This window comes from Moschus berezovskii, chromosome 8 (assembly GCF_049115385.1).
Source record: "Moschus berezovskii isolate FMDL1 chromosome 8, NW_MosBer_1.0, whole genome shotgun sequence".
Taxonomy (NCBI): Eukaryota; Metazoa; Chordata; class Mammalia; order Artiodactyla; family Moschidae; genus Moschus; species Moschus berezovskii.
Window position 1 is genome coordinate 45,216,231 of NC_142467.1, and position 23,423 is coordinate 45,239,653.

The 23,423-nt window shown below is 41.7% G+C and overlaps 2 protein-coding genes and 1 non-coding gene across 6 annotated transcripts in view; all 3 read right to left on the reverse strand.

The window, feature by feature from the left end:
• The window catches only part of LOC148777047 (uncharacterized), a 125,612-nt gene extending 113,789 nt beyond the window's left edge, over window positions 1-11,823 (reverse strand). The window contains exons 1-3 of the mRNA XM_088838542.1: window positions 6,058-11,823; window positions 5,444-5,769; window positions 5,130-5,259 (exon numbers count right to left, since the gene is read on the reverse strand). Of these exons, the coding sequence (XP_088694668.1) occupies window positions 5,130-5,259; window positions 5,444-5,481 (168 nt within the window). The 5' untranslated portion in view covers window positions 5,482-5,769; window positions 6,058-11,823. The remainder of the gene's footprint in view (window positions 1-5,129; window positions 5,260-5,443; window positions 5,770-6,057) is intronic.
• Window positions 13-146, reverse strand: LOC129559665 (small Cajal body-specific RNA 11). The gene has a single exon (XR_008686607.1).
• An 8,651-nt stretch (window positions 11,824-20,474) lies between the features above and the next one.
• Window positions 20,475-23,423, reverse strand: part of MRPL22 (mitochondrial ribosomal protein L22) — a 42,865-nt gene continuing 39,916 nt past the window's right edge. For all 4 annotated transcript variants that reach the window (XM_055430579.2, XM_055430580.2, XM_055430581.2 and 1 more), the window contains one exon: window positions 20,475-20,813. In XM_055430579.2, coding sequence (XP_055286554.2) covers window positions 20,602-20,813 — 212 coding nt within the window. In that variant the 3' untranslated portion in view covers window positions 20,475-20,601. The remainder of the gene's footprint in view (window positions 20,814-23,423) is intronic.

Below are 23,423 nucleotides of genomic sequence, written 5' to 3' on the forward strand. Positions count from 1 at the left end.
CTTTTTTAAAAAACTGTCCTTATTGCCTTTAAGAGCCAGGCCTATTCTTAAGACAGCTCTCCTAAACTGAGAGGGAGATTGCTGTGTGTCCTGTCAGCCTCCCCTGTCAGAGCACAAGGGAGGGGAAAAGGCATAGGCCCATACAATTGCCTGCTTTCTGATACTCCTCCAACTCTCCCACTTCACGTAGATCACGCATCTCTGTCACACTGGCTGCCTGCTCTTGATTTGATATCAGGCTTCTCAAGGTAGGGTGGCATAAAGATTAACTTTGGAACCAAAGAGAGTCGCATTTGAATCTCAGCTCCATCTCTTACTGTTTATATGAACTTGGAAAGTTACCTAACATGATGGATCTTGTTTTTTCAACTCATAAAAAGGGAATAACATTGCCTGTCCCCATAGAATTGTTTTGTGAATTAAATATTTTGTGCAAAGCAGTGGGTACAGTGCCTGGTGGCAGCCACGGTTCAATAACTGGGCTACTCACGATGCCTGACTATACCTAACACTGTGTTAACCCCAGAGCACACTTTCAATAAGCATTTATTAGCAGTTATCACAGGGTCCTGAGAATGAGTGATCTCTTGGTTGGTTTTTATTTTATTCAAATTGAATTATGCTTTATTGAGCACATATTATGTGCTAGGCCCTGCTGCATGCGGTTTGTGTCTTAACTCACTGAATTCTCACACAATCCAATCACTCTGTGGGCAGAGGGGTGCAGGCTGGTGGGGGAGGAACACACACCCAGGCAATCTGGCTCTGGCACCTGCCCTCTTAACCTTACTGTCTCTGCCCAGGAGCAGCTGATACTTCTTTTGTAACCAGAAAAGCAAAATATTTTTTAAGTGATTTAAAACAGTAAATACACACTCGCTGAACCATTGTCAGCTCTCATCTGAATTTGTAAGAATCTGATGACTGAGAGATTGACACTTCTTTTAATTCAGTTGAAAGTTATCGAGAGTCAGGTGTTAGGTACAAGGCAAGATGCTGTGGGAAATATAACAGAAGAAATGATGTCTTCCCTTCAGGGCCTTTAGATTTGGAAGATGAGATATTATTGCCAGTAGCTGACATTCATTTAGTGTGTGCCATGTGCCCACTGTGCTAAAGGCTTTCTCTCATTCAATCCTCATGACAAATTGATATAATAGGTTGATTAATACCCCCGAGGTGCAAATGAGGAAACCAAAGCCTTTAAATCTTAATAACTTGCTGGGGGTTCCAGGAAGAAAAGCCTGTACAGGCTAAATGCCACGTGGCTGCCACAGGCAATGATTCTCATCCATCTTTCTCTTCCCCACTGTCTTAAAAAGCAGGCCACCTGGTAAGTGCTTGAAACATTCCTGGCAAAGTGAATACCCACTTTTCAATCAACTCCCATCGCTAAATATCCGTGCATTTACCAGACATTAAACTTTACATGCACATGATTACAGAGTTAGTAAGTTCTAAAGAACTTCACCTTTGGAGTTTATGGGCCTCTACCAGCATCTCCTTTCCCACCTCCACTTCAGCATTTGGAGATGGGCCTGAAATGGAGAGGACACTGCCATCTCCTGCTCTCGCCTCCTAATTCTCAATTTCGAGATTTCTATTATACCTGATTTATGGCCAGACAGGGCTCATTCTAGCCCACAACCTTGAGCTTGTAAAATGCACAGGAGAAAATTTACTAATGACTGCTGCTGCTGCTGCTAAGTCACTTCAGTCGTGTCCAACTCTGTGTGACCCCATAGACGGTAGCCCACCAGGCTCCCCCGTCCCTGGGATTCTCCAGGCAAGAACACTAGAGTGGGTTGCCATTTCCTTCTCCAATGTGTGAAAGTGAAAAGTGAAGGTGAAGTTGCTCAGTCATGTCTGACTAGTAGCAACCCCACGGACTGCAGCCTACCAGGCTCCTCTGTCCATGGGATTTTCCAGGCAAGAGTACTGGAGTGGCTTGCCATTGCCTTCTCCGTACTAATGACTGTGTTCGTCTTAATGCACTGTAGGGAATTTTTTAAGTGAAAAAGGCTCAAATAGTAGAGACATTTTAAACATCCAATTATGAATAACAATTGTTTGACGGCTGAGCACCGTAGATCTTCCAGCTCATTCGGTTTTCATCTAATTAAATGTTTCATTTCCACAGGCAGCGTGCGGTACACACTTGTGTCTTATTTTGTCGGCAGGAGATAATCAATAAGAAAAATGTGGATGCATTTCAGCATTTATTAGCAGCTCAACTGGAAGTTGTTTTATTTTAATAACATCCTTGCCTTCATTCTGTTCAGGATAAATCGACAGCTTTGATGAACAAAAGACGACAGAAAACTGGTTTATGTTATCCCATTAAGAGTAAAGAAATCAGAGAATGAAAGGGAGCTGAGAAAGAAATTGAAAAACACTTTAAAGCTGCATTTTCTGTTACCAAGAAAAGGGAGAAACAAACAAAAATGCCTACCATTCACTCTAAAGGACAACCAAACCTATGTGACCTCAGCTAGATATCCCTCCCAAGACCAAAATAAACTCCCTCATTCTGAATCTTTCTACCATTTTTATTTGCGGATCAATATTTAGTAATTCTTGGTTAACTTCCATTGGAGCTGCAATATTGATCAGAAAGGGGAGACCAGGTACAAAATGTCGTTTGTTCACCAGAAATGAGCCCAAATGCCCAAAGCTCATATCCTTAAATAGTAGACAAGCTGGTAGGGTAGGATGCCTTAGAACAAATACACAAGGTCCACCATGGTGAGACATTTACAAGAGCCTTCATACCTTGGTAAGTGGAATTTAAACTGATCTGTGGGCCAGAAGACCTCTCTTTGAAATCTCGCTAGGTATAACCAACCGTCTACTGGACAATGCCATGTGAATATCTCTCAGGCATCTCAAATATAACGTCTAAAAATCTGAATGTTTTACCACACTGTGACACCACTTCACAATCATTAGGGTGAAGATTATAACTTAAATCATTTAAGTTATAATTTAACTTATTTTTAAAAATTAATAAATAACAAGTGTTGGAAAGGAAGTGGAGAAACTGGAATCCTTGTGTACTGTGACACGGACAATGTGAAATGGTTCAGTCACCATGGAAAACAGTTTGGTGACTCCCCTCAGGCAACTGAAAACAGAACTACCATACAACTCAGCAATTCCACTTCTGGGTATAAATCTAAAAGAAGTGAAAGCAGGGGCTTGAGCAGATACTTGTATACCCATATTTGTAACTGCATTAAATAACAAGCAATAAACAAGAGCTGAAAAATGGAAGCAATCCAAATGTCCATCAATAAACATTTGAATAAATAAAACATGGCATATACATACAATGGAATATTATTCCGTTTTAAAAGGGAAGTTCTGACATAAAGTACAGCATGGATGAACCTGGAAGATACTGAGTGAAGTAAGCCAGGAACCAAAGGACGAATACTATGTGATCATATGAGGTACCAAGAGCAGTCAAATTCACAGACAGAAAGTAGAAGGATAATGGTTGCCTGAAGCTGAGGGGGAGGAGAGAATAGTTAGTGTTGAATGGCTATATTCAGATGGGGAAGATGAGAAAGTTCTGGAAATGTTTAGTGGTGATGGTGGCACAACAACGTGAATGCACTTAGTGCCACAGAAGTGTACAATTTTAAAGGGTTAAAATGGTAAATTTTATGAGATATATATATATATTAGCTTCTCAGGTGGTGTTAGTAGTAAAGAACCCGTCTGCCAATGCAGGGGACACAGGAGATGAGTGTTCAATCCCTGGTTCGAGAGTACATATACATACATACATAGGTACACACATACATGGGCTTTCCTGGTGGCTCAGACGGGAAAGCGTCTGCCTGCAATGTGGGAGACCCGGGTTCGATCTCTGGGTCAGGAAGATCCCCTGGAGAAGGAAATGGCAACCCACTCCAGTATTTCTGCCTGGAAAATTCCATGGACTGAGAAGCCTGGCGGGCTACTGTCCATGGGGTCGCAAAGAGTCGGACACAACGGAGCGACTTCACTTTCACATACATACATACAAGGTGGTGCTAGTGGTAAAGAGCCTGCCTGTCAATGCAGGAGACATGAGAGACATGAGTCCGATCCCTGGGTCAGGAAGATCCCCTGCAGGAGGGCAGAGCAACCCACCCTAGTATTCCCGCCTGGAGAATCCCGTGGACAGAGGAACCCAGCGAGCTATAGTTCACAGGGGCACACAGAGTGGGACGCAACTGAAGTGACTTAGCATAACACGCGTGTGTGTGTCTGTGCATCTTGCCATGATTAAAAGAACAACTGAGTATTGTAACTCCCAGACACTGCTGTCCTCTCTGATATTTCCCACCTGAACATACAGTGCATCCATCCACCCTGCGTGCTCTAGCCAGAGAGCTGGGAACCAGTCCTGGTATCTTCCCACACCTACCTGGTATCCCTGTATTAGCTCTGGACCCACCTGCTCTGGGCAATTCCCCACCAGCAGCTGGACCTAAACAGGGTCCTGCCACCCCTCAGCTTCAAGCTTCCCCTTGCACTCAGGATCCAACATGCACTCCTCTCTCTGAAGCCAGCTGACCTTGCCAAAATCTGGTGCCACATTCTCCCGCACTCTGTACTTCCCTGCTTCGCCTCACACTCTGTACTTCCAGTAGATCCTCAAACTAACCAGGTTTCATCCTTTGCCTAGAACATTCTCCCCTCATCCTTTGCAAGCCAAACACTCCTCAGATTTCAGGCCTCAGCATAAACGGAACTTCCTCGAGGGTTCTTCAGAGGCACGGTGCAAAAAGAGTGCCTCTGCTCTCCTGTCAAGTGCTCTTTTCTCAGCCCCCTGGCCTTTCTGCATGTCTCTATTTGTATGTCTCTCGTCACCCAGGAGACAGACACCAGAGGTTAGCAGCCAAGTGTGCCTTGATCCGTAATCCCAGTACTTACTGCAATGCCTGGTGAATAGTAAATATGTATTTGCTGATGAGTGAATAAACAAAGGAATGCATGCTCTTTTAAATCACCCAAAAAACAGTAAGCACAAACCCTGCCTTTAACCCAAAAAGCCTCCACCGTTTACTTTCTTAGACACCCGGACAGGCCTTTGTACAGTGCCCTGAAACACGTCCCACCTCCACTATCTCACATACCTGCTCACTGGTGCAGGACATTGGTGTTGGACATTTGTACCCAATGGCACTCTTGCAAAAGGGCCTCGCTTTTCTCAAGATGTTGATGAGAGAGATGCCTGTCATAGACAGGTAATGCTTGAGTTGTCTCCTGCAATGATATAAATCCATTGACAAGTGCCTCAAAGCTGTTTCCACACTTGGTTTTCAATGGCACGTTGCCTGCTGTATTAGTGAGCGAATTCCTTGAAACAACATGAGATCGGCAATATTGATGGAATATAAAATCAGGTCTGTGGCTGCCAAGCACCCCCAGAAAGGTCCTGATTCCTTACCTCAGCAATAATGCTGAAGCCAGCGGCTCCCCGGCCATTCTTCCTGCCTTTGGCAAGCCATCTTCCCCTAGGTAACGCTCCAACAAACAGTAACTTGGGTAATGACCAATGCTACAGTGATTATTATTGTTATTATGGACTCAATTTTATTCTCACTTAATTAGTAATTATTTTAAATTACATAGCTGAAGAGCTGCTACAATGGGTGTTTCCTGGCAGTCAGGGGCTAATTCTCCATCATTGCAAAAATATGGGCTACTTTCAGTTCAGCTGTTAAGACAGTGTAGTGATGAACGCCTCTCACTGCCATATGGTGTAGTCTAAACCTAGTGTCCGGAGAAGGCAATGGCAAGCCACTCCAGTACTCTTGCCTAGAAAATCCCGTGGATGGAGGAGCCTGGTAGGCTGCAGTCCCTGGGGTGGCTAAGGGTCGGACACGACTGAGCGACTTCACTTTCACTTTTCACTTTCACACATTGGAGAAGGAAATGGCAACCCACTCCAGTGTTCTTGCCTGGAGAATCCCAAGGAAGGGGGAGCCTGGTGGGCTTCCGTCTATGGGGTCACACAGAGTCGGACACGACTGAAGTGACTTAGCAGCAGCAGCAGCAAACCTAGTGTCTCTTCACAACAATGCTTTCACTTCTATTAACATTAGAAAGAAATATGTAAAGACAGCTTTTCCTCTAAACCAAGCTCCATGCCAGCAGGGCCCCAAGTATCCTTTGGAGGAAACCAAACAATCCTACAGCACAAATCAGTGCCAATTCCTTTCTCAGCTCCCCTCAGGGATCCTCAAGTTCACAGTTGATATTTAACTGGCCAGAAACCACACTCGTCTTCTATTGGGCTAACGAATCTGGTAACAAACCAGGAATGAAATCTCAAACTTGCGGGGCTTGCCAGCGGTGAAAGTATGTGAAATCACTTGGTAATACCCTGCTTTTGCATTTTTGACATTAAGGAGTGGCTTTATTTCTACAGATAAATATGCTCGCCTCAAATCACTGAGCCCAGGGAAATAATAAGATGAGCCTGGAAACATCTTTTCATGTCATAAAGAAAGTCATCAAACAATGATGAAGAAATTCAAAAGGACACAGGAAGCAACCTGCAATGGCTTCTACTAGCTAGATCTGGGAAATTTTGAGCATGAAATACTGATAGCAACAGATTAGGATACAGTGAATAATGTACTCATGAATCTATACTAACAGAAATAAATGAGAAGAGGAATTTCTTTATTGTAAATAATAAATGCAAAAGGAATGATGATGGTTATTAGAAAATTACCACTTACTAACTTTCATAGTTTGGCCACCTCATGCGACGAGTTGACTCACTGGAAAAGACTCTGATGCTGGGAGGGATTGGGGGCAGGAGGAGAAGGGAACGACAGAGAATGAGATGGCTGGATGGCATCACCGACTCTATGGACATGAGTTTGAGTGAACTCCGGGAGTTGGTGGTGGACAGGGAGGCCTGGCATGCTGTGATTCATGGGGTCGCAGAGAGTCGAACACGACTGAGCGACTGAACTGAACTGAACCTTCATAGTAACATTTCAACCAAAAAATATCAAAGATGCTAAACTTCAGTGAGTGAGAAACTGGTGAGGAAAGAGCTACATACATAGTCTCAAAGTATCTCCTCCTAAAACACTTAATAATTACAAAGAGACTTTACAATAATTTTACAGTAGATTCACCTGGCAGTCAGCAGCACAATCAAGTGAATCAAAGTTAAAAATACCAATAACCAAATAGATATCACTTGCCACCTTGTGGAGTATGATTCAAAAAAAAAGAAAAAGCGTCTGTGACATTCCAGTCAAAACATAGAATCTGAATCCAAGTCCAAATTGAAGCAGACTCTACAAAATGACTGGCTTATAATCTTCAACCATGCTCACATCACAAATCATAGAACTACCATGTGATCCAGCAATTCCACTTCTGTATAAATACTCAAGAGCAGTGAAAGCAGGGACTTGAACAGATATTTGTACACTTGCAATCATTGCAGCAATATTCACAGTAACCAAAAGGTAAAGCAACCCAAGTGTCCATTGATGGGTGAATAAGCAAAACATGATATATTGATACAATGGAATATTGTTCAGCCTGGAAAAGGAAATTCTGACACATGCTATAGTATGGATGAGTCTTGAAGACATTATGCTAAATAAGCCAACCACAGAAGGAAAAACAGTATGATTCTTATATGAGATACTTAGAGTGGCCAGATTCATAGAGAAAGTAGAATGGTGGTTGCTTGCCAGGGTCTGGGAGGGAGAAATGGGGAGTTAATGTTTAGAAGACACAGAGTTTCCGAGGAAGAAGATACAAAATTCTGGAGATGGATGGTGGTGATGCTCGCCCAACAACGTAAATGTTCCTAATGACACAAAAATGTATACTTACAATAGTTAAAATGGTTAAGCTTTGTGTTGTATATATTTCACCACAAATACAAAAGAATTCAAGCTTTGGAGTCAAACCTGGGTTTAAGGAGAAGGAGGAGATGAGTTTAGTACATAGTTCTGACAGTAATGATAGTTTCATAGGTATGTATATGTACTTATCTCAAAACACCTCAAGTTTTATACATTAAATATCTACAGCTTTTATAGGTCAGCCATACCTCAATAAAGTGGGGAGTTTTGTTGTTGCTATTTGTTTTTAATTTGGCTGTGCCATGAATGGCTTGTGGAATCTTAGTTCCCTGACTAGGGACTGAACCTGGGCGCCAGCACTGAAAGTGCTGAGACCTAACCACTGGACTGCCAGAAAATCCCCAATCAAGTGGTTTGGGGAAGAAAAAAAGAAAAACGTGGGTTCAAATTCTGACTCTGCTACTTACTGCTGCTGCTGCGTCACTTCAGTCATGTCCGACTCTGTGTGACCCCATAGACAGAAGCCCACCAGGGTCCCCCGTCTCTGGGATTCTCCAGGCAAGAACACTGGAGTGGGTTGCCATTTCCTTCTCCAATGTGTGAAAGTGAAAAGTGAAAGTGAAGTTGCTCAGTTGTGTCCGACCCTTAGCGACCCCACGGACTGCAGCCTACCAGGCTCCTCCATCCATGGGATTTTCTAGGCAAGAGTACTGGAGTGGCTTGCCATTGCCTTCTCCGCTGCTACTTACTACGTGACCCTTAAGAAAATTATTTAATTTCTTTGAACCTCAGGCTTCTCATTTATAAAACGGGAGACAATATTCAAGTTCACGAGATAAAATTGTTATAAGGCAGAAAACAATATTAAACATTTAGCACAATGCCTGGCATGTAGCAGGCATTGGGCTAACATTAGCAAGAGGATAAATGCCACCAGACATGAGATAACATGCCGCATGAGTTTAGAGAACCAATGCCACTTTGTGAGGTTGAAATATGTCTGCTGAGCGACAGTGCTAGAATGAAAAGCAGGTCTTTTATGCCAAGATGAAGAGTTTACACTTTGTCCTGAAGCCTGTGAGGAGTCACTGGAGGCTTGTAAGCAGTGGAAGGAGATGTTAGAGAAGGGAGAGAGGGTAGAGACAACTGTATATTTCACTTGGTCATGGGCTTTCTCCTATCCATCAACACATAACACCACTGGCTTCAGGGAAAACAAACCATTAAGGGAAATGCCACATTTAACACTCTCACTTTGCAGTTAGCACCTTAACAGAACAGGGAACTTGGATATAAAGTAACTAGCCTGCTAAAGACTGTTTTGCCTTTACCTCCCACTTGAACAACTGGGTGTAGGGTACAATGGGCTCCCGTGCTTCTCTGACTTAGTCAGGGTTTCCCACTGCCTTCTCCATCTGTCCCTTAACCCATGCCAAGCTTCCTTTGGCCCCTTAACATCTGTCATGAGCAGGGCTGGGTCAGAAGCAACTTGCTCGGGTTACAACCTGCGCATCAAGGATGGCCTGTGGGCATATAACCTCATCTCAACTTTCTAATGTGGTCACATTTCCACCACTGTCACTAAATATCATCTAAACAGGCGCACTCTTACTGACTTTTCTATTTATAAGGCTTAAGCTTTTATGTGAAGCCCAAGGTAATGAAAGTAACCAAAAGCATACATTTCTCCTGGGTAAGCTGCATTTTTCACCTGCTTCGGCTCAGTACCCTAAATGAGATTTTTTTTATTTTACTGTTTTTTCCTCCTGATTAGCTAATAATAAACATTCCACCAAGAAAATATCAAAAATATAGAAAGTACAAAAGGAAAAATAAAAAACACCTATAATCTTTTCATCCAGCTATAATACTCTTAAAAATACTGGTATACATCCTTCTAGGGTTTTTCCCCCTAGTTTTCTATCTATGCATATTATTATACTTTAAAAAATTACTTATGTTGTACACAATGAAAAATTTACATTTTAAGTAACACCTAGTAACTAGTCAACACTTCACATTGTATATTAATAGCATACTGTGAACCTTACCCCTGTCATTCAAAACTGTGTTCTAATGACTCCACAGTATACCATCATTTGTGTATCAGAGCCCTGATCTCCACAGTCCAACTTGTTGCCTGTACAAGTAGTAGGCCTGGTGTGGGGTGGGGTCTCCTGGAATAGAAGACGACTTTTTTGTAAGTCACACAATGGTGCCATTTTAGCTAGAAAATGCCCAAGCACACAAAAGGAATGTAACCTAGCCAGTTTCCTGTCACTGGAATGTTTTAGGTCATTTCCAGTTATCTTGATTATTAATATCTTTGTGCCTATATTATGAAAACATTAACACGTTAATGAAAAGTTTTTGAGGCTTTTTTTAATGCTGCTGGACTTCTACCAAATGCTTCAGTGTTCTATTCTCAACAAGTTCCCAATTCTAGATGTTTCCATTCTAATACTGGGCAATTAGACATGTGACAAGTGCACACTTTCAACGTGCAACTATTGATTAGGAAGAATTATTTTTAGAAGTACTACTTCTTAAAAATCCCCTATTCATATCCCTGGCCTGTTTTTCTACTGGAGTATTGGCCTCATTGATTTTAGGGGCTCTTTGTATTTCAAGAATGCTAACCTTTTATCTGCCATATTCATTTTTAAATTTTATTTGACTGCACTGAGTCTTTGTGGTGGTGTGTGAATTCTTAGTTGTGGCATGTGGGATCTAGTTCCCTAACTAGGGATCGAACCGGGGCCCCTTGCACTTGGGAGTTCACGGCCTTAGCCACCAGACCACCAGGGAAGTCCCTGTCATGTATTTTTTAAATATTTCCCTCAATTGTATGTTATCTTTCAGTTTTACTCTGCTGTTTTAAATTTGTACATCATCTTTAATTTGGAAGTAATAAAAAATCTATCAATCTTTTCCTTATGTCTTCTGCCTTTACTTTGATATCTAAAAAGCTTTCTCCACTCCAAGTCAGATTGATTTTACCCACATTTGTTTTTTCATCATACACCTCATAACTGCAACGCAGGTTCTCCTAACTGGCTTTGGTTACCATGTCCAGAGTCTGTTAGCCTGTGCTGAACCAGGTGGCCGCTCTGGTTGGTAGGGCGCTAGAAGGGAGATGGAGAACTGATAACAGAACGAGGGGAACCACCCTCACCAATGGACTTGGACTCTGCGCCTAAGTCCTGTTAAAACGTAGGAAATCACATTTGGACCCCAAGGGTTCCTTTTTTAAAAACTACAAAATATGGCACATATAAACAGAAGGCTGCACAGTGTGATGAATGATCATAAAACAAATGCTCCTGTAGTGGCCATCCACATCACCGAGATGGAGAGGGAGGAAGAGCAGAGGGAGGAAGAGAGGAGGAGGAGGAAAGGGGAGTGGGAGGGAGGGAAGGAGGGAGAGAGACAGATTCCTACAACGGGTTCTTTCTCAAAAACACTCCTTTTACCTGTTGATAATCACTGTCCTGAGGTGGCAATCTTCACTTCCTTGTTTTACTTTGTACTTTGCTCTCCTATGTATTCATCACCTATCTTTTCTGCATATTTCTAAGCTTTTAATGGTTTCATTTTTTCATCCTTATTTATAATCCATTTGGAATTATCTTATCAGATGATGTGAGGAATTAATTTCCCACAAATGATTTTTCAATTATTTCAGCACTGTTTATAGCATAATACCTTCTTCTTGAACCAGTTTTTTAAAGTCAGATCTCGCGAGATATAATTCATACTCCTATGATAGTGTCATGAATTTTGACAAACGCCATGTGTAGTCACAACAATCAACACACATAGATGGAGTATTTCCATCATCCCCAAAAGTTCGCTTGTGCCCATTTGTAGTCAATCCCCCATTCCCCACCTGCCAGCCCCTGGCAACCCTGATCTGTTCTGTTCATGTGGTTTTGCCTTTTCCTGAATGTCAACGAAATATACAACGTATAGCCTTTTGAGTTCGGCTTTTTCACTTACTGTAGTGCTTTTGAGATTTGTCCATGCTGTTGCTTGTATCAGCAGTTCATCGATCTTATTGATGAGAAGTATCCCATTGTACCTGGAGAAGGAAATGGTAACTCACTCCAGTATTCTTGCCTGGAGAATCCCATGGATGGAGAAGCCTGGTAGGCTACAGTCCACGGGGTCGCAAAGAGTCAGACACGACTGAGCGACTGAACAGAACAGATCCCATTGTAGGGACACACCACAACTCATAGATTCTATCTTCCACCATTAAGTATGACGGTAGCCATAGGGTTTTTGTAGATGTCTATTATCAGATTGAGAAAGTTCTAGTTTGCTGAGTTTTTATCATAAATGGATGTTCAATGTTATCAAATGCTTTTCACACAGTTAATAAGGAACACATTTTGGTCCGTCTGCCCGAGTAACAGACTGCCACTGCAGAGACTTGAGGCTGTAGTCCACTGTCCAGGGAAAAAGGCAAGGTCTTGAGCCCCCTGTCCACTGATCACTTTGAACCCTGTGGGCAACTTGAGTTTCCTGCCCTACCCCCAGAAGCTTAGAGCTTTTGATCCCTCAGGGAGGAAAATCCAGGAAAGCCAATGGCATTTTGTGTCCCCAACATCCACCAACTGCCTCCCTCTGTCTGGACCTCAGATATGGGTTCAAGAGGGCCAGTCTCCTGCCCTCCCCCAGTACTTCTGGTGAGAACCTGATGGAAGTCTGTGGAGGACAGTGTAGCTGAGACGGAACTCCTCTGCTACCTCAGCTACCCCAGATTTACAGCTCACCCACATGTGGAGTTTGGGTTACAATTCAGCTGATCTCATCTCCCATGTGGACAGTGGCTGAGTTTCTGCTCCCCAAGCTCTGTGGGAGTGGAGACAGTTGTGAAACCCATCTCTCTTCAGAGGGGCTTGTCTCTCTTCTGAGTGAGGCTGTGCCTCCCAACCTCATCTTTCTCATGAGCTCAAGCAAAGTAATGATTTTGTAGTTTATGTCATTTTCTCATTATTAGGACAGAAGAGGCATGCTTATTAGCAGCTTCCTATATTTTAAGCAGAGGCATAAGAACATTTCAATTTCACCTTCATCCTAAACCAAATGTATATACTTAAGTCTGTTGGGGCCTATTTTTATTCTTACACAAGAACCATGCTGCTCTGATAAAAAATCTTTCTAGCAGTATAAGCCACCTCCCAATCTTCTAAAAATTCTTCAGCCTTTATTAAGTTTCCCAGGTGACCTTAGGGTTATATTGTCTAGATAAAAAAGAGAATACTTTTGACATTTTTATTAGAATTGAAATGGCTGAATTACTGAGTTATGCCATCCAAGAATGTAGTATGCCCTACCATGTAAGTCTTCAAGTGTCCCAGGAAAGTTTTATAGTTTTGTTTATATGAGTCCTGTATACTTTTCATATGTCAAGTTCATTCCTAGATATTTTCTATTTTAGTCTCTATTTTAATGGCTGTTTAAAATTATATATTCTGATGATTGCTAATTTAAAGCATAAGCATTGACTTATACTGATTTTGCAACCAACTGACTTACTGAACTCTCCTTACTTCTAATAATTTTTCAGTTGATTTTCTTGGTTTCCCAGGGAGGCAGTTACATGCAAGTAATAATTCATCTCTTCCTTTCCAAAGATTTTTCTCTTATTTCATTTTGTCTTCTGTCTTTTGACTAAACTTTTGGGAAATATTAAATAACCATGAATAGTCGGCATAATTGATTTGTCCCCAACTTTGGTGGGAAACTCCAAAGTGTTATCATTAAGTATGATGATACTTGAGGCAGATACAACAAATTTGCTTAGTCAATAGCTACTCAAATTTCCTTCCAGCCAGTATTTGAAAAAGAAAAGAACAGTCCCTGACATTCCCGAAGCTGGCTAGGCACTTGACACAGTTATTCTCCTGTTGAACAGAAACCATCTCTCAGAATACCAACTCAGACAAGGTCATTCTGGGAACATGATTAAACGAAATAAAACAAGAACACAACATTTCATCTAAGCATAGACAAAAACAAGGTTGCGGTGCCATCCACAAAATACCAAACACCTTTTCTTTGGTAAAATGAGTGACTGTTAATTCTTTATCAATTATTTACACCTATTTCCTCACCCAAGTTTGCCCTGCCTATATGTAAAATGTATTGAGATAATCAATCATAGAAATTCCCCCACCCACACTGTCTGATGACATCGAATTCAGAGCAAACCCTAGAAAGTCAACCAACCAAAGCCCAAATCCTATAAAATCACTCCACCAAAATCCAAATCCTAACATCCTCTTGCTGAGGATTCCCCATGGCCGCCATGGTGTGTGTTCTCCCTTGCCGAAAAATTAAACCCAAATTGTTCAACTCTGTGATCATGGTGGTCTCTGGCTGCAGAACACTGACATGTTTTAAGAGGCCAGAAAATTAGAAAGTAAATTTCTAGACTACTTTATAGCTAAGGTTCAGTCTTATGACACTTCTGCCAGTCACTGATACCCACTCCTGATTCAGAAAATAGTGAAGAAGGTGTCTACAGACCAGGGGAAAACATATTATACAGTCTGGGGTCCACTTAGAAATTCGTTGAGCTAGCTAAGATCCATAACAATTCCCTTCTGCTTAGTCTAACAAGATGCTGAAATGGGACACTTGCTGCCCCAGTGTGGTGTCTTACACTGAGGCACTACTGTGACAGGTACTGAGAAGCCAAAACGATTGTGAGAGCATCACTTCTACCTCCCAATTATTACTCAAGTTCATCTTTTGATCAACTCTAATCCAGAACCATACAGAGAAATAGAATGACCCAGCCCATTTCTTCACAGGATTCTTAAGATTTTTTCTGTAAGCTTGTATGCCCTTGTATCATACATATATTTTCATTTGTTTTTTTATTAAAGTATAGCTGATTTACAATGTTATATCAGCTTCTGGCATACAGCAAAATATATATATACATACATATATATATACACACACACACATATATCCCTATACACACATACTTTTTCATATTCCATATGATTACAGGATGTTGAATACAGTTTCCTGTGCTGTACAGTAGGACTGTATTGTTCACCTATTTTATATATAGTATTTTGTATCTGCTAATCCCAAACTCCTAATTTATCGCTCCCCCAAGCCCTTTTCCCTTTGGTAACCGTAAGTTTTGTTTTCTGTCTGTGCGTCTGTTCCTGTTTTGTAAATCATTTGTGTTGCATTTTACATTGCACATGTAAGTGATATTATAGTATTTGTCTCTTTCTGACTCACTTGACAATGGGAAGGACAGTATGATAATCTCTAGATTTATCCATATTGCTCCAAATGGCATTATTTCATTCTTTTTTATGACTGAGCAGCATTCCATTGTATATGTGTACCACATATTCATCCATTCATCGATGGATATTTAGGTCGCTTTCCTGTCTTATCTATTCTTATCATTTGTATTTCTTCATTAAACTTATAAGATCTGTCCATATCCATTTTTCCCTCAAAGAATTAAGGAGCATTTTACTATCAAGGAGATTATTCTTAAACTTTCTTAAAAAGAACAGATTTCTGATTTTAGGGCAGTATGATTTTAAAAAGTGTTGTACATGATTCTTACTTGAGAGAATGTGAGGACTTCTTTGTAAATCAAAATTAAAATTGTAGAATCAATTTAGAGTCTTCAACTATAGAATTTAAAATTTGTAGAATCAACTTTACCAATCATTACAGACATTTGAAAAGACTGGTATTCTCCTTAGAGTACAAAGTTTGAAATATTTATTAGAGCTACTACTATGTAGCAAACTACCTCAAACTTCAGTGGCTTAATAAGAACTTACTAATTTCTTCACGAGTCCTTCAAGTCAGTTTGTGCTGGTTTACCTACTCTCACCTGTCATCAGTGTTCGTTGCATCAGCAGCTATGTGGATGCTTGCTAGGCTCTCTCATGTGTTTTGTGGTTGGCTGGCTGTAAGCTGGGGCCCACATCTCTCTTCCACATGGTCTCTCATCCTTGAGCACATCAGCCTGAGCTTGTTTACACAGAGAAGCAGAGATCCAAGATAAGAATAAGGAAGCAGAGAGAGACAAGGCTGAAAACCTGCAAGCTGTCACTTCTGCCTCATGCTATTAGAAAGTCAGCACAGATTCAAGAGGTCAGAAGAGACTCCACTTTGCAATAAGAGGAACTGCAAAGTCACACTGTAAAGAGCATGAATATAGGAAAAGAGTCAAGAACTATGGCCAGATAGAGAAAATGAACTTAAATCATTTAAATCAGATTTTCTTATGCTGGGATCCACTATGGAAACTTGAAACTTTAAGATGAGCTTCAGAAGGTTTAGAAATGGCTTCAAATTGACTGCAGAATGTGTTCCTCCCAATGTACATTAAACAACCCTTTTAGGTTCATTTATGCCTTTTCCTTAAATTCCACTTCATTTGATATTAATATTGCCATCCCTTACTTTGCAGAGTAAAATTTTTATGAGTCTCCTTGGGCCGTTAAATGAAAATAATTATTCATTCAGTCCCTACTGAATAAACATAAAAAAACACTTTACTTGAGTGCACAAGTATGATTCACTTACCAATATTTTCTCTTCAGTCCAATGAATTTGCGGTTCCATAACAGATACATCCTAAGCTGTATACTAACGTAACTCACAGTAGGCCAGTCTGCTTAAGACTAAAGGCTAAAACCTATCTCATACAGAGATTGGACCCTAGACAGTTACATCAGACAATGGCTGAGAAGAGGGGCCTATTCCTAGAAGTGTTAATAATGTCATCTATGTAATTTTGTCCTGCTTCAGAATCTTTCTGGAAGTTCACCCACTCCAAAACCTTTCCTGTTTTAAACCCACACATGTGACTGAGCTCTTCTTAATCAACTAAAATTGTTACAACCTCTGCATTAAAATGAAATCCATGGAAAAACTCCAATCATTTTCATCACTTGTGGAGAAACACATCCATTTTATTTTGCAATGTCCGCAGTATACTCACTACACATGTCCCTCCCCTCAGGGTTAGCTGGAGCCTCATTCACAGTTTGATAACTCGGAGTCAGCTCCAGAGACAGTGTACTCCCCTCTGCATCACACATCCTATATACTTTTCAACTTCTGGAAGGATGAAGTGGTCCTAACATTCATACAGTTGAAAACAAAACCCAAATTGGCCTGACAGCATAACCCTTTATTGATCTGTATGACATTTTTCATTTTTATCTTTTTCCCTCACTATATCTCTTTAAAATTAATTTCCCCAAAACCCAAAGGCAGTTTTCCAGGGTGCCCTGATGTCTACTCCCAAAGCCCCATTTCTCTATTCTTATAACACTCAGCACAGTGAACACTTGTAATTACTGACTCACTGAATTACTCCTCCTTTCCCAGTAGTGTGAGCTCCACAAGCAGGGGTTAATTCCTTTTTCACTACCTGTATCCTCAGCACGAGGCATATAATGGTTGCCCAATAAATTGAGCTGAAGAAAACAAAAGCTTACCTTAAAAAAAAAATCTATCATATGATAGCCAAGGTGATGGCTAACTTTTGGGAAGAGAAGTGGGTAGTGACAGGGCAGGGGCATGAAGGAGAGCCAGGGTTGCTACCATGTTCTATTTCTTCATCTGCTTACCTGGGTATGTTCATCACTTGATCATTTATTCAGCTAAACTTGTGATTGGTGAAATTCCTGAATGTGCTGTTGTTGCTGCTGTTTAGTCACTCAGTCATGTGTGACTCTGTGACCCCAAGGGCTGTTGCCCGTCAGGCTCCTCTGTCCACAAGATTTCCCAGGCAAGAATACTGGAGTGGGTTGCCATTGCCTTCTCCAGAGGATATTCAGGACCCAGGGATCAAACCTACGTCTTCTGCATGGCAGATGGATTCTTTACCACTGAGTCACCTACAAAGCCCTCCTGAATGTGCTATACACTAACAAAAAAAAGTTTAAATCTATCATAATTCTCTGGGAAAAACAAGGAAATTACAAGCATTCAGATATTGTTAAAGAGAAGACATCAGTTTCTGAACCATGTAAAGTTAATTTCAGCATGGAAACTAACCAGATGTATTTAGCAACAGTCACAATGGGAAAGGTTCATTGAGATAATGTATACACTATGTTTAAAACAGTACCCAGTCCTGAAGGTTAGCAATTAGTACACTTTAACATACCAGAAGCAGTTCCAAATAAAGGCTGAATCTTAGATTACAAGCAAACGTTCTTCATTAGACTCCAAGATGTTTTGTTCTTACCTATTTCAAAACAGTTTTAACAGCCTGATGAAGCAGCATCCTCATTTATGCAATTTATAGTTACGAAGTCCACAATACCACCTGGCCTGTTTCAGTCACACCCAAGGAAGTAAAAACTCTTGAGACTAAAACTCATAGAGCATCTGCCCCAAAAGCCTGGAGACCCTCTGGTCCAGGGATTCTTAGCCACACATCACTGGGGCATTCGTTACCAGTGCAAACCCCTGGTCCCCCACACCAAACCCTGACTCACTAAGTCGGAGAGTGAGGCCCAGGGTTTTGGATATTTTAACAAGCCCTTCAAGTGATTCTGAAGGTGTTCTCCAGACAACTCTGGGCCTCTTATCTTCTAGGTAAATTAAACGGAGGCCAAGCATGGAGACCGGCCCAGAGTCCTCCTTCTGGTTAGTGATTATGCCAAAACTAGAATAAAGTTTGCCTTCCACCACTCCAGTGTTATTTCCATGCTATAATATCTTAGGTCCCAGAATGAATCTGCCCTACACCTCAGTGGCTTATTCACTGAGCCCTCTGCCTTTTTTTATCCATACATTAGGTTAATTGCAGAGGCCTAGAAATATTCCTGTATGTTCATTGAAAGTGAAGTCGCTCACTCATGTCCGACTCTTTGTGACTCCGTGGACTGTAGCCTACGAGGCTCCTCTGTCCATGGGATTTCCCAGGCAAAGAGTACTAGAGAGGGTTGCCATTTCCTTCTCCAGGGGATCTTCCCAACCCGGGGATCGAACCCAGGTCTCCCTCATCGCAGGTAGACGCTTTCCTGTCTGAACCACCAAGGAAGCCTGTATATTCATTCAGTTCAGTTCAGTTCAGTCGCTCAGTCGTGTCCGACTCTTTGCGACCCCATGAATCACAGCACGCCTGACTTCCCTGTCCATCACCAACTCCCGGAGTTCACTCAAACTCATGTATATCAAGTTGGTGATGCCATCCAGTCATCTCATTCTCTGTCATCCCCTTCTCCTCCTGCCCCCAATCCCTCCCAGCATCAGAGTCTTTTCCAGTGAGTCAACTCTTTGCAAATTAGGTATGCATAAATAGATACTTAAACTTAGAGTTTAAATCATAGTCCAATATTTACAAACTGTGTCAGTTATTTGTAAAATATAGCACAGAGCATGTCAAATAATGAGGTCCCAATAAATAGTAGCTATTATTAATGCCACCTTGAAACATGGTACTGAAGCTACATTCTTCCACCCGAATTGCAGTCCCCGAAAACAGAATCATCTGGAAGTGCTTATATAAAACAGATTTCTAGTGAATCAGAATCTTTGGGGGAGGGGGGTGGAGAGGGACCCAGAAGTCTGCATTAATAAGCACCCCAGGTTCTTCCTCTGCATATAAACATTAGAGAAACACTGGACTAGGGCTGTGGACAGAGTGCCTCTTGTCTAACAAGAAGCTGCTGCTGCTGCTAAGTCACTTCAGTCGTGTCCGACTCTGTGTGACCCCATAGACGGAAGCCCACCAGGCTCCCCCGTCCCTGGGATTCTCCAGGCAAGAACACTGGAGTGGGTTGCCATTTCCTTCTCCAATGTGTGAAAGTGAAAAGTGAAAGTGAAGTCGCTCAGTCGTGTCCAACCTTTAGCGACCCCACGGACTGCAGCCTACCAGGCTCCTCCATCCATGGGATTTTCTAGGCAAGAGTACTGGAGTGGCTTGCCATTGCCTTCTCCCTAACAAGAAGCAGGCAGTGCTAAATACTCTTAACAATTTCTGCTAACAAGAGGGAAGTGAGTGCCATCTACTGCCTGATTTTAGAATGCAAGGCTGAGATTCGTTCTAATTGAATTCACTCTGAAAAATCAATCAACCCTAAACAAGATAGCCAAGCAACAGAAAGCACTGTTGGAAGGAGACATAAAAACAGTAATTTAAGGAAAATAAACTATAAGTTAAATGATTTTTGGAGTTTTAGATTAGTATATCTAATAAATTCCTATAATTTCAAGTTTCAGCTAAAACAGTAAAGGATACTATAAACCCTCACCCACTAGTCAATGCCAACAGTGAAAGGAAAAACTGAACCACAGAATGCTCTAAAATATTGCACTGAAACAACATGCAGGCAGGCTCCCCTCCACCACCCCTCCCTTAGTCTCAAGAGAAAAATCAAGTGAAATAATAAGGACAAGCTTTCTTATCCTATAACTTTCTACTCAAGTCCGGTATCAAAACTACCACCTGCAGGGCACTAGCTACGAAGTTAACATCCCTTTCAAACGGTACTCAAAAAAGCCTTCTGAATTATATAGTCTGTCACTATGTTTAAAGCTGATTTCCCCTTCCTAGTTGCAAATACGTAAAATATACCCATAGGCTCTCAAGAAATGGACAGAGCTTTATAAATATTCATATAAAACCAGCAGTGGTACTTCATATTTCAATAACGATTCATAAAAAGCATTTGTCTTTAATTTTTGTTGGTTTTAAGAAATAAGTGTAAAACATATACACCATGGAGTCTGAATAGTCCCATCACAGAGCGTGAATGATGGTCCGGTTGCGAAGCTCCTGGATATACTCTTTGGCGTGGGCGACTGCTGTCTTTGGTGCCTCAGGTGGAGGTGGAGGGCCTTCCACCAACTTCACAAAATAATGGCAAAAAACCTTCTCCATAATCCCAAAGCGACCTCTGCCGTGGTATCGGATGCGTTTCAGGTATTGGCCTCGCCCTGAGGTGGACTCAGCTAGACAGGGAAGAAAAAGAGAATTACACAAAACAACCATAACTGTGTCTGCAAGATTACAGCTTGATTGGCTGAGCAATTTCTGTCTTCTCCTCAGCTAGATTCTAAGATTACGTGAGCTCACTGGCTGGCTAGAGCCAGCTTATCTAAAGATGAGTTATCTCCTGAGTTCTTCCTTATAGATCAGGCTCCATTTCAGGTCCTAGAGAAGTAAGAGTGAACAAGACCAGCAAGGGCCCTGGCTCCATACAGTGGACACTCCAGAGGAGAATGACAGAAAACAAACACCATCATTTTAGTTAGTGACAAGCGCTATGAATAAAACAAAAACAGGGGTGTGACAGAGACTGAGAGGGTATTATGGGGGCAACTTCAGACTGGGTGGTGTCAAGAGGCATCCTTGAGGAAGAGACATTTTTTGATCCAAGACCAGAATGAATCATTCACGCAAATATCTAAGGGCAAGGTGTTCCAGGCTGAGGAAAGAACAATCACAAAGCCCCAAAGGTAAGAACATCCTTGGCATGTTTCAGGACCAAAGCCTGCTAAAGCACAGCAAGCAAGGCAAAGAGTGATACAAATAAGGGGAAGAGATCAGAGATGAAGAGAAGATTACACAGAGCCCTGGAGGTTGTGGGAAGAACATTCTGATTTTACTCTAACTGTATGAGAAGCGTCTGGAAGCAATGGTTCCCAAATGCTATCCTCAGGCTACTACATCAAACAAACCTAGGGAACACATTTAAAATGCTGATGCTGACATAGAGGGAGGATATGGGGAAGAGGGAGGTGGGAGGGGGGTTCAGGAGGGAGAACACATGTACACCCGGGCGGATTCATGTCAATGTATGGCAAAACCAACTAATATATTAATGTAAGGTAATTTGCCTCGAATAAAATAAATTTAAAAAATAAAATAAAAAAATAAAATGCTGATGCTGATATTCCAATTTACATTTGGAGTGGGCCTTGAAAATTATATCCTGAGGAAACAACATCTCCCAATCCAGGCAACTCTGATTCACAGTCAGGTTTAGGAACTCCTGCATCACACCTATCCCCTCATCTTCCTGCCCCTATTCTACATGTCAAGGTTTGACCTTGTAAAATTTGAAGAAATCTTTTAAACAGTACAAGAAGCAATCTATTCACCTGTTCACCCATGGTTCAGTTCAGTTCAGTTCAGTCGCTCAGTTGTGTCCAACTCTCCGCGACCCCATGAATCACAGCACACCAAGCCTCCCTGTCCATCACCAAATCCCGGAGTTCACTCAAACTCATGTCCACAGAGTCGGTGATGCCATCCAGCCATCTCATTCTCTGTCGTCCCCTTCTCCTCCCGCCCCCAACCTTTCCCAGCATCAGAGTCTTTTCCAGTGAGTCAACTCGTCGCATGAGGTGGCCAAAGTATTGCAGTTTCAGCTTTAGCATCAGTCCCTCCAATGAACATCCAGGATTGATCTCCTCTAGAATGGACTGGTTGGATCTCCTTGCAGTATAAGGGACTCTCAAGAGTCTTCTCCAACACCACAGTTCAAAAGCATCGATTCTTCGGCGGTCAGCCTTCTTCACAGTCCAACTCTCACATCCATACATAACCACGGGAAAAACCATTGCCTTGACTAGACGGACCTTGGTTGGCAAAGTAATGTCTCTGCTTTTTAATATACTATCAAGGTTGGTCATAACTTTCCTTCCAAGGAGCAAGCGTCTTTTAACTTCATGGCTGCAATCAGCATCCACAGTGATTTTAGAGCCCAAAAAAATAAAGTCTGACACTGTTTCCACTGTTTCCCCATCTATTTCCCATGAAGTAATGGGACCAGATGCCATGATCTTTGTTTTCTGAATGTTGAGCTTCAAGCCAACCTTTTCACTCTCCTTTTTCACTTTCATCAAGAGACTTTTGAGTTCCTCTTCACTTTCTGCCATAAGGGTAGTGTCATCTGCATATCTGAGATTATTGATATTTCTCCCAGCAATCTTGATTCCAGCTTGTGCTTCTTCCAGCCCAGCGTTCCTCATGATATACTCTGCATATAAGTTAAATAAGCAGGGTGACAATATACAACCTTGACGTACTCCTTTTCCTATTTGGAACCAGTCTGTTGTTCCATGTCCAGTACTAACTGTTGCTTCCTGAGGTTTCTCAGGAGGCAGGTCAGGTGGTCTGGTATTCCCATCTCTTTCAGAATTTTCCACAGTTTATTGTGATCCACACAGTCAAAGGCTTTAGCATAGTCAATGAAGCAGAAATAGATGTTTTTCTGGAACTCTCTTGCTTTCTCCATGATCCAGCGGATGTTGGCAATTTGATCTCTGGTTACTCTGCCTTTTCTAAAACCTGCTTGAAGATCTGGAAGTTCATGGTTCACATATTGCTGAAGCCTGGCTTGGAGAATTTTGAGCATGACTTTACTAGCGTGTGAGATGAGTGCAATTGTGCGGTAGTTTGAGCATTCTTTGGCATTGCCTTTCTTTGGGACTGGAATGAAGACTGACCTTTTCCAGTCCTGTGGCCACTGCTGAGTTTTCCAAATTTGCTGGCATATTGAGTGCAGCACTTTCACAGCATCATCCTTCAAGATTTGAAATAGCTCAACTGGAATT